The sequence below is a fragment of the Scophthalmus maximus genome, chromosome 14 (assembly GCF_022379125.1).
Source record: "Scophthalmus maximus strain ysfricsl-2021 chromosome 14, ASM2237912v1, whole genome shotgun sequence".
Lineage (NCBI taxonomy): Eukaryota > Metazoa > Chordata > Actinopteri > Pleuronectiformes > Scophthalmidae > Scophthalmus > Scophthalmus maximus.
In genome coordinates, this window is record NC_061528.1 from 17,721,300 (window position 1) to 17,732,812 (window position 11,513).

General features: G+C 43.6%; 1 protein-coding gene across 6 annotated transcripts in view; it reads left to right on the forward strand.

The window, feature by feature from the left end:
• The window catches only part of dnah7 (dynein, axonemal, heavy chain 7), a 78,483-nt gene extending 67,227 nt beyond the window's left edge, over nucleotides 1–11,256 (forward strand). For 4 of the 6 annotated variants that reach the window (XM_035651107.2, XM_035651106.2, XM_035651108.2 and 1 more), the window contains 6 exons: nucleotides 1,004–1,141; nucleotides 4,240–4,470; nucleotides 5,656–5,808; nucleotides 7,529–7,706; nucleotides 8,431–8,534; nucleotides 10,804–11,256. In XM_035651107.2, the coding sequence (XP_035507000.1) occupies nucleotides 1,004–1,141; nucleotides 4,240–4,470; nucleotides 5,656–5,808; nucleotides 7,529–7,706; nucleotides 8,431–8,534; nucleotides 10,804–11,010 (1,011 nt within the window). In that variant the 3' untranslated portion in view covers nucleotides 11,011–11,256. Of the gene's footprint in view, nucleotides 1–1,003; nucleotides 1,142–4,239; nucleotides 4,471–5,326; nucleotides 5,385–5,655; nucleotides 5,809–7,000; nucleotides 7,707–8,430; nucleotides 8,535–10,803 lie in introns of those variants that run through there. The other 2 variants (XM_035651109.2, XM_035651110.2) reach the window with 2 other exon arrangements.
• The last annotated feature ends 257 nt before the right edge of the window (nucleotides 11,257–11,513 follow it).

Here is an 11,513-nt window from a genome sequence, read left to right on the forward strand (position 1 = left end):
ATGTATCAGTCTTAGCACAAAGAAGGGTTTTTGACAAATCGCAGCTTTGGCTGTAACAACATCAATAGCACATTTTAAAAAAATGCCATTGACTACCTGGGAATCTTTGCGCAGTATTTCACAGAGATGAGAAAACAGGCAGATGGCAGCTGTTAAACAGGCAGCTGTAAAGTGTTAACATGCTCTTTTCTTACTTTGATCATTTAAGATATATTTCCTTGCTGTCAGTGATTGTGCGAACATATGAGGAAGACCTCATCAGAAAACATGATCCTTTGTTAACAAGATGAAAGTGGCTCCCCTCTTCCTCCTCCGCCTTATTAATTTTTTTTTTTTACTTTAGAGATGACAACATACACTGGGAGCTAATATGTAAGAGCTGTGTTTTGCCACAATAACACAACATTTTTCGTATTACAGATTGTTTGATCTTTTTCAGATATAATGCACTGCAGCATAGAGACATTATGAATTAGATATAATGAACAATATCTTCCATCAAGCAGAGGAGCAGAAACAGTTCCTTTTCCACAGAGCCATCGTTTACACAAAGCCTGGAATGGCATTTCCTTAAAAACCCGAGAAAAGTTCAACTCTGTTTTGGTTTTTAAACTAAGCATATAACAGGACTCACAGTTGTTCTGCAAAGTTGTTGAGCTGCCTTTAAAAAGTAATTAGGAGATAAAATGTGTGTAGCAAGGCACAGCAGGAAACCACAATCAGTGAAGGTTGATATATTTGTTAAAACAAGTGCAATCTATGGCACGCGCCACTATTTGGCATTTTGTTCTCCAGCGCTTCACCCCCCCACACACCCAACCACATCTTTTATTCATTAAATCTCATTTACATAGTCATTATCATAAATGTCAGCAGTCTAAGGAGCCAACTTGTTTTTCAGAGAGTGTTATTGCTGGAGAGGTTTCCTGATGTTGCGTTGAATATTGTCTTCTTACTTTACTCCTCTCCTCTCCCTCGGTTTCTTCTTTCCTCTCCGTCACAGTACAACAGCTACCTAGAATACACCAAGGCATTGCCACTCAACCCGTCGCCAGAGATTTTTGGCATGAACACCAATGCAGATATCACCAAGGATCAGACTGAGACACAACTACTGTTTGACAGCATCCTGCTTACACAGGTAACTGCACCTCGACCTATGGTAGGGATTATTATGATTAGCTGCAAGTCGGTAATTTAGTTGTCAAAACATCAAAACATGTCACTGGTTTTAAAGAGTGGCAAACATATTTACTCCATAGTAAACTTGATAAATTCCTGTGGTTATTTGCGTTTCCAAAAATGGTTCTTTTCTGTTTTAGAAATTTGATCATATTACTTTAATTTCGCTTTGTAGAATTTCACTTTCACAGGATAACGAGACACTCTTCTGGGCAGTGCAGACAATCACACGTTAGTGAAACTTCACAGGAAGTGGGACCTTAAACGAGAGGCGGTGTGAGACACCAAAATAAAACAGGAAGTGCAAAAGAATGACAAAAATAATAATAACTAAGAACTTGACTAGGAGTGTGACATGACATCCATTCATGGTCTTGAAATGACAGCTTTTAATTACAGACTACGCCTCTTCCACATGAACGCACTCGTACCGTAGCCGGACAGGAAAACCCAGGGTTTGACTGAGATAAGCTTCGTAGTACAAGTTATCAGCACGGCCAATGTTAAGTTTAGTAAAGTCAGATAACAAAAAAATCTTGGATATGTTGAACTTGCTTCGTAGTACAGGCCCCTGATGTGTGTATATTTTGACTTGGTCAATGAGCCATGGAAAATAACTGAAGCTACTAAATCAGTTTAAAATCACATTATGGAAGGTTCAGAATGAACTCTTTCAAAACTGGACATGAATATACACTAGAGATGGGAAGATCAAAAGATTCGTATCGATACATGAACACCCTGCGGGCAAAATGCAAGGGTATTGTTAGAGCAGCTTTGAGTCGATGAAATTATTAAAATGTTTGCATTGGTAAAATCCGATCCATTAGGTTATTGGATGTTTTATTCATTTGTTTAGAAATGTGACCCAATAATTTTATATTTGGATACATTTATTCCTCCTACATTGGCCCTGCGTTACGTTAACGTGCACTGCGGATGTATACACAGAACTGCCAAAACATTTTGACCAGTTTGATGTTTTAATGTGTATAAAGCACAGTCTGAGTTTGTTCATTTTAAAAAGAGTTTGAAAAACGTCAACCATTGAATATATAGCTTACCTTTAAGATTGTAATAATCCTTTATGCTGAAGAAACAGGGTCAAAATGTAATGTAGCACCGTGTCACTCAAACAATAAGAGCAATGTGAATCCAGAATTAAATAATAGAAGTATGCAATTAAATGACACAGGTTTGTGACCATAAAACTGGGCGAACTAAATATCAGGCGTGAGGCCTGGCATGGGTACAGCAGGAAAAAAAAGTTCTCTGATTTTCAGCGCCAGCGGACCTGGTCGCTCACCAAACACTCTCTTGGCCAACGTCCTAGATGCTCAGCTGCAATGTAACTACTCAGTTGGTCGACTTTCAAATTGTGGATAACTTTCATCACACACTCACCCAGGAAATACATGACATGAACACACACACACAAATTAAAATAAAACTACATGCACTAAATACATTAGATACATATAGAGTCTAAAATACTGTCTCACACAAACACGCAAAGCATCAACATGCTTCCCTCTGATCTCTTTTAGTAGCAGAATCACTAGCCTCACAAATACTCCACTAACATATACCATGCAGCATTAATTAAAGAGGAAAAATATGAATAAATGTTTGAGTTGTTTGTAGCGAGACTCCTCAAAGAACAAAAAAGTCACATTGCAAAGACACAGAGTGACTCACAGTGGCTCTGGTGGATCCATGTGATCCCACATCATTACATCTCTGCTCTGTAGAGTTAAGACTATATGAGCTTGTTGAGGAAAATATCCTACAGCTTCCTGGTTCCAGTCGGCATTTGCTGCAAATCAAATCTTAAGGCATTTTCACATCAAGGCCTGCTTGGAAACGGCAGGAGTACAGCTTCTCTCACAAGGCGAAAAGACATTTTTATTTATCCGGGTCTCCATTTATTTATTTCAAAACACCCAGCGCTGCCTCTCCCTCATCAGAGAAAATTCAAGGTTTAAATTGTCTGTGTTCCTGCGGGGATTAAACTTGATATTAAACAAGTGCAAGGGATCAACATATAATCACCAGGCGTGCGTGACTGTACATGTGCCTCTTTCAGCTCCTTTGGATAAAGTGAGACCATATTTTTTGACAGCTACAGAATTGGCTTGCCACAAACAAATAGAAAAATTATTTCCGCAGGCATTGACACTTCTAGACTTCAAGTTGAAATTAGAGCCCGATGGAGTCTGGCATTTTATTCACACAACCCCTGTATTCAACAAGATTAATAATGGCGTCAGTCATGCGTGGACTTTATATGCATCTAATGCAGTCTCATCCGTCTCAATGACCGATAAACACGAAGACGCTTCGAATGGAACGAGGCAGCTATTTGTCATTCTCCTACTGTAACCCCCGACGCCATTAGCCAATGATGATCCATTAGCGCCGACTGCCGAGTGAGAATCAAATAGGTAAATGGTGTGAGTTGGACTGAGAGGAAAGCAGAGCAATCACAGATGAGAGTGAGTAAATATCAGTGTGAAGCATTATTAGAATTGATAATAAGACTGTTTCCAATTACTGAGTGGAAAATGGAAGGGAATTTGGGGGAAAGGGCCTCTGTCTCATGAGGCTGTGTGTATGAGCTAACTGATGAAAGTGTTTGTTTAACGCTGAGATCCTAAAATGATACTTGCCAGAATCCCTCCCTTGTTTCAATAGTATCTCCAGACAAGCCTTAGAAATGACCACACACTGAGAAGGATGCAGTCAAATTAAGATACTGATAAAACAATGATATTCTGTGTCGCTTCGTCCTTTTAAAAAGCACAAATCTTGATCAATCCCGCACAAAGATAATGAACTAGAAGCAAAGTGAAGCCATAAATCAGAGACCTTAAAATGGGGATCTTTTCAGGATCAAAAATGCAAGAGTACTCAAAAGGGAATGCATAATTTGACAAGTCAAAGACAGCAAAAGATCATTTCTGCCAAAAGAATTATGAACTGTCGACGCAATCCGAGCCACGAGTCCCCGCCTCCCCTCTCTCATCCGTCCTCTGTCGCTCTTGTGTCTCTGATCAGTCCTGCTCCTCGAGCGGAGACGCCAAATCCTCCGATGACATGGTCTTTGATGTGGCAGCCGACATCCTGAGCAAGCTGCCCGCAGACTTTGACTTGGAGGCGGTGATGCGGCGCTTCCCCACCAGTTACAATCAGAGCATGAACACAGTGCTGGTGCAGGAGATGGGACGCTTCAACAACCTGCTCTGCACCATCCGAGACTCCTGCGTCAACATTCAGAAGGCCATCAAGGTACAAAACCCTGCTAGGATGAGGGGGAAGCTGTTTATATTATAACATTTCATACTGGGCAACACTTGATGACGTTGCTGAGTTTTTTGGCCACGATGTGCAACACGCTACATATTAGAAGTTAGGGCTCAACTCGCTCCTGGTCCCACTCCTAATGATTGAAATCATTTGGATAGTTCTTTGTGTGATATATGACCCTGTGCACTGTAATCACACTAAATGTGTTTGTTTTAAACAGTAAGGACAAATGATGAATCATCATTGATTTCACATTTCTGTGCAGTGAAAGCAATATTTCATCAGTAGAGGCACGCCTCTCTTGAAACGATTACAGGGGGAAACTCTGGGCATGCATCCTTAAGAAATCGAATACTGTAAGCATCCACGCAACACAACACTCTTAATACACCGATCTAACGCTATCATTTTCTAATGGTGTAAGCGGGAAACACACTTGGGAAAATGTGTGAAAATGGTCTATTGTATAGAAAAAATAGCCTCCTCCTGTGTGTTACACAAAAGCAATGAGCTGTGTGATCAAAGTAAACTGATACTTTATAGAAATATTGTGGACCCTCTGGGTATGACTGCAGCCATCTGACTGGATCCAGATCATCAACCTGGTGCTGTTGACCTTCTCCTCAGAAAGTGTTGTTTCCCTCTGCAGCAGGAACAGAGCCCACCCTGCAGGATACAGTGTCTTGATTCCTGCAGTGCCGTTATGTATTCTAACCACTCCCTTATGCCTATAGACTGTACAGTATCATCTGCAGCCATGCAAGCAGCTCTGTGCCGCTGTACTCAGGCACTGTGGTGCACAACTGGTTCAGATTTCTCTCCCTCTCTGATGTCACAGTTGAACTCTTTTGGGGTGACCCCGCCTGCAATCTGAGAATCTCCACTTATCTGGTGAAGGGGCATGACATTTCCTACACGTTTTGTAAGCGGCTGACTAATCACAACAGACTGGGCCAGCTATCCAATCAGAGCAGACTGGGATTTATCGGGGGGAGGGGCTAAAAGAAATCCAGGAGTGGTAACCCAAATTAAAAGTATGAACCTGAATATGAGCATAATATGTCACCTTTACAACTGACACGTATGTTTGTAATTGAATGTGTATTTGTGACCGTGCGTGTGTATGTGTGTGTGTGTGTGTGTGTGTGTTTGTGTGTGCACATGCAGGGGCTGGTAGTGATGTCTGCAGAGCTGGAGGAGGTGGTCAGCAGCATCCTGACGGGTCGTATCCCTGGCATGTGGATGAAGAAGTCCTACCCCAGCCTCAAACCTCTGGGGAGCTACGTCACTGACTTCCTGGAGCGACTCCTGTTCTTGCAGGTACTGAAAACCTGCTAAACTGCTCAGCCTCAGTTGCGGCAATATCAAAGTGTTTTGGCTTATTCATGACCGCCAAGTCAATTGTCTGAGACAAAATAATAACTTTTAAAAAAAACGAGGCAATGGAGGTTTAAATGAGAGCAAGAAGGAAATTGAAAAAAAGGAAAAAAGTGAAAAGGTTAGTAAGAAGAAAATTATTATTATTATTATTTTCAAAAAAGAGATTGTAGAGATTAGCATTGTCATTCCTCCCTGGAAGGCAAACACACAATCAGCAGGCACATGTTTTGGGGGAGGAGGGGGGGGTTATGAAGCATGGCTTGTCTGGTGTCAGAGGTGAGGAGCTGGTATCGCCGTAATAAGTTCACTTCAGCACATACAGGGTCTTTCATAGTCGGCTGTAACCGTGCCTTGAGCTGTGTCAGACTGCAGTTACACAAGACCACTTCATTTTCACTGTGGCTTGTTAACATAGTAGGTACAGGAAGCCAGCGCACGCACATGGCCTATCATGTGAGTCTGCAGAGTGAAATTCTTCACTGATCTGTCAGTTCCCATGATCCCCTTGTCGGTTCCCACCGCAGAAAATATTCTGCCTGTTCATCCTTACTCAGTCGAGTAAAAAGAAGAAGTGTGTGTGCGTGTGAGTGTGTGCATGTGCGTGCGTATCGTTATCCAACTGAAATGTCCACCCTTGACTCCCCCCTGGGTGAACCGGATGAATAGGGTAGTCTAGCGTTTCCTATCTTAGACAACTCACTTTCTTAACCTTCACATTTTAGGAAATGTAGTAAATGTTTTAACAAAACATTAGTTTCATTCCAGAGTCTTCAGCACACTTAATGTCCGTCACCTGGTTTAGCATAAAGACTGGAAACCCACTTATCTTGTCTATCTTGTAAGGTATTTGCACAGATTTTCCTCCTTAAAATTTTACATTTGTTAAAAATGCTTAGTTTCTTAGTTTCTTTCCCCCTGCTTACAAACTTTGTGCCATATGAGGCGAAAGACCAATGAAGGAACCAACGATCCTCTCCTCATCTCAAAACAAAGAAATCAATTGGATAGAATTGGATTTAGCCTTAATGATGTATAGTAATATACAGGTATATTGATATAGCTTTAATGAGCCCCCATACTAGGTGAATTATACGATAACAATGGTTATGACTTAAGACATTTTTATCTAGAGCTATGACAACAGGACTCTTCTTCTCGGCTGTTCCATCGTCCGCCATCTCCATCACTGGGGAGAGATACCGGAAGAACGCTATCACCTTCTTTGATTTGGTTACCCAGTGGGTGACGCAGTTCCCTTGTGCCATAATTCGGAGTGGTCATTCTTCCGCGAAAAACCACATCAGAAGAATATGGATTGGCCCGGAGACATCCGGCCTGTAAAACTTTATAAAAGTGTGAGGGCGTAGCCCATCTCGCTGCAGCGCAGATGGCGTGTAGGGAGATGGCCCTGAACAGAGCCCACAAAGTGGCTACACTCCTCAAACCTTGAGGCTGCAAACCCCTTACAACTGTAGGCCAGAGACATTGCCTCCACTAGCATAGAATTATGTGGTTGTGCTTTTCATGAGACTTTTCTTTTTTGGATTATCTTGCTGTATAGAAATGCCACCTGAATCTAACCAACCCTCAGCCATGTTCTGCCATCTGGCTGGTTCTGGTTGTAAATGTCACCCTCTGCTCTTCCCTGTTGTGCGCTCAGGACTGGTATGACAAGGGTACGCCTGCTGTATTCTGGATATCAGGATTCTTCTTCACCCAGGCCTTCCTCACAGGCAGCCAGCAGAACTACGCCAGGAAACACACCACCCCCATCGACCTGCTGGGCTTTGACTTCGAGGTCCTGGACGACAGACAGAACAAACACCCCCCGCTGGACGGTAGGAGAGTAGCAGAGAAGAAGATGAGCAAGGGGTGTTTATTGGGAGAAGGGATATATTAAAAAAATGTAACAAACCATCCCCTAGTTTAGTGAAAGCAGAAAAAAATCTCCAGGAAGATGGAGAGCACTTTGAAAGGGATGGAGTCAGAAAGAAATGGGAACAAGGTTTCAAAGTGGAAAAAAGGGGAAAAAAGGGGCGTATAAGCAGCGGGTGGAAGGACAAGAAACAGATGAAAACTGACATTAGGCAGAGTGAAAATGAGAGCAGCAGAGTCTAAAGTTGAAGCGTTAAAGCCTCCCTGCTTCTTGTCGGCATGCAGGCCTGTATCAGCCCCTCGCTGTGCCTCCAGCTCAGCTGTGAGATTCTCAGTCAGAGTCTCCCCCTCAATCAGCTGCCCAGCTGGGGCCCCATCACGCCAACACTGCCCCGCGCTGCCAAACGGCTAATCTCTGTGTGTCTGTGCATCCGGTGTGTGTGTGCGATACTGACAAAATGACAAAAATCTCACTCCATTATTCCATACCCTTTTAATAAGAGAGCTCACGTGATTGTATGAAAAAAAGGTCAGTGCAGCTTGAGTCAGAAGCTTTCACGGATGCTGGGAAAGCCGGCGTCTGCATATGTTGTAGTCACGGGGTTTTCTCTCGTGACCGCAGTTGAGAGATGACTCAAAACAAAAACTGCGTGCGTGTCTTTTACCTCTGAATGTTTTTTGTATCAGGTGTGTACGTGCGCGGCCTCTTCCTGGACGGCGCCCGCTGGGACAGGAAGGCCAAGCTCCTTGCCGAGTCCTACCCCAAAGTCCTGCACGACCCCTTGCCCGTGGTGAGGAGCACACACACACACTCAGTACCACACTGTCAGTCCTCAGAAGTAGCCTGATAATTTGACTGTAGAGAACAAGAACAAGAACAATGAGTGAATGAGTGACGTGACACAAAAGGGCGCTTCAGAGGTGAACGTGATGAATCACTTTACATAGAGAGACCGGTTCCCTTTACCGCAGATGTTTTTAAAATTGCGGTGCTTATTTGTTTTTAAAAACCAATATATTGTTCGTTTTGATAGGTTCGGAAGAAGTTGTCGCTTGATGATGTACAACGACAACGAACCCTAACCAAATAAAACGCTGCAATTTAATGCTTTAAAAATCAAAGAAAACATATGAGATGTTACGTCGTCGCCCGCCATCTTTTGAAGTTCCGGGAGACGTGACAGCACGCACACAATGCGCAAGCAGTGAACCAATGAACGAGTTCATTCTTGTCCGGTTCTTGGAACCGTGCTGTCGGTCTCAGACAGTCCTCAGACCAAGCTTGCGAGGAGGAAATGACCAACCCACCACTGTGCTGCGACTGCGGCTCCGCACAGGCGGACGTCCACAGCTCCTCGTCCTTGTCCCCTGAACTCAGCTCAGAGCAGCAGCTTCAGCACTTTTCCTCACTCTGGCTCCGTCTCTCATCCTGATATTAATGAACAAGTGTTTGATATGGTTATGGAAGTAGACTGACTGAGTGATGGAAACACGTTGCCAGAGGGGCAAAGAGCGAGGACTGAAGTTTGCCCCCTTTTTTTCTTTTTTTCCCCCTCCCCCTCTGTTCTCTCCTCTTCTTCGCTTTGCATTCAAATGATTATGAATAATGCACAAGCCTGACTTTTTTAATATTCAAACATTTCAGGGCAAGTTATTAACAGAATCAGTTTTTGACAAGACCGGAACTTAATTAAAAATGGGTTTATTATTTGTTGGGGGGGAAAACAACACAACAGAGGCTGCCGTGGCTGGCTTTGAAATGCAAATCCTCGTGGAGACGCCCGTTACGGAACCAGAAGAGTTCTTTTCTGTCTGCAACTCAACAAACTGTGTTTTGTTTGTTGCTGTTGTTTTTTCCCCAAGATGTTTCATGAGTGGCCCAGTTTATCCCGTTTGCATAACCAAGACGTGATAATAGCCCAAAGGGAATCTATTGTTTTAGAAGTTTTATGTCCCCACAGTTCCAATTTGTAAGTTAATGTTTGGACAACAAATTGAGATGCAGCTTAGATTCCACCTTCTCCACTTGTCCGTCCTGACCGACGACTGCGACTGAAGATGGACGACGCATCTGCACCGAGGCCCAAAATGTCCTGCATGAGTGCGCTGCCATCTTTAGCTGGTGACGTCATTCCGGAGCCAGAGTCGGCAGTAGTGGAGGTCCCTCATATTCCAGATGAAGTATGACTGTGTGAAGAACGTTTGCAAGGAAGTATAGAAAAATAATGTTGTTTTAAGGAAGTAACAAAACAGAACAAAAATAATTCAGTCAGGACCACTACAGTCAACATGAATTCATTTTAAATTAGTTATATTTGGCGGTACGGCTCTGTTGTGGGACCAACCTGCCCTGAGAGCACATCTGTGAGGCATGGAGAGCAGCAGCTAAAGACCCCCGGTGTCAAAGACATTGATCAGGTCAGATACAGTATGAAAAGGAGGTGCTGGGGTGGAGGCGGGTAGAGGAGTGATGTGCAGTCAAGCGAGAAGAGTTGTCAGGTGAAAGCAGCTTAAAGAGAGCACACAATGTGAGCCGCGTAGAGGAGGATCAGCTGAGCAGTCAGCTGATGTGGGCTGGCACAGAGATCTCTACTGTCAGCTGATAGTGGCCGAGCTTGACTTCATGGCCTGCCTGAACTAACGCTATGCTCAATTAGTGAAATAAGTATACAGAATAGAGTAGAAATGTGTATTAACAAAATGAATATACAGTAATGTGAGGTTTCATGATCCTCAGGGACATTTGAGGCACAGCTGGGTAAAGCTCCTGCAGGCCGGGCAGCTCGCACTGCTGCACCGTGCTGTTCTGTGCTAACTTACCTCCCCAGCACACTGTGGTCCAAACTGGTGCAGATTTATGTCATGTCGTCCATCTTTATATACAGCCATTGGTCTTGTGCTCTGAACCTTTTGTACAATCTGATCTTTTTGTTTCTCAGAATATAACCAGGTCCATCACCACGCATCCGACCTGTAATCAGACTCTTTGAGTATTTGAACATGGCAGCTACGATTTGACCCCTGACCTCTCCTCTCTCTCTCTCTCGGTCTCTGTGTCAGATGTGGTTGAAGCCGCTGCCGCGACACGACATCCCAGAGAGGATGTGCTACGTGGTGCCCGTCTACAAGACCAGCGAGCGGCGCGGCACCCTGTCCACCACGGGCCACTCCACCAACTACGTCATCAACATGACGCTCAACTCCAACGTGCCAGCCGAGCACTGGATCAGACGAGGGGTGGCCCTGCTCTGCCAGCTCAGCTCCTAGTCCCCCGTCGGTTCACACGTCCGCTCTTTAGTTTTCAATAATTAAATGAAAACATACACACAGACTCATCAGAAATCTACATGATTACAACAGTGTACTGCAGTACACATGTAGTACTGTACTCACAAGTAGGATTGTGATGTTTTTCCATTGGAATATAAAGTGCAGACGGTTAAGACCTTTCGTGATCGCAGCTTTTACGCGTGATAAATTTTAAATAAAATAACACAAACTGCATCAAGGTGATACGTCTCGGTTTGAAATTCAGTCAATATAGAAAGATGTGTGTGAGAAATATCGCCGTTTGAACACATATGGGACACTTCTTTCAGCCGCGTGGTCTCAACACTGCTTCCCGCAAAACCGAGTTTAGATCGAGGTGCAGTCATCAATATGAGGAATAAAAATGAGACCGCACATGTGAAGAACAGAGTTACTGATTTATTTTTTATTTGTAAAGGAAAATCTGGAAAAGGGTGTTTCCCTGTCAACCACAAGGAGTG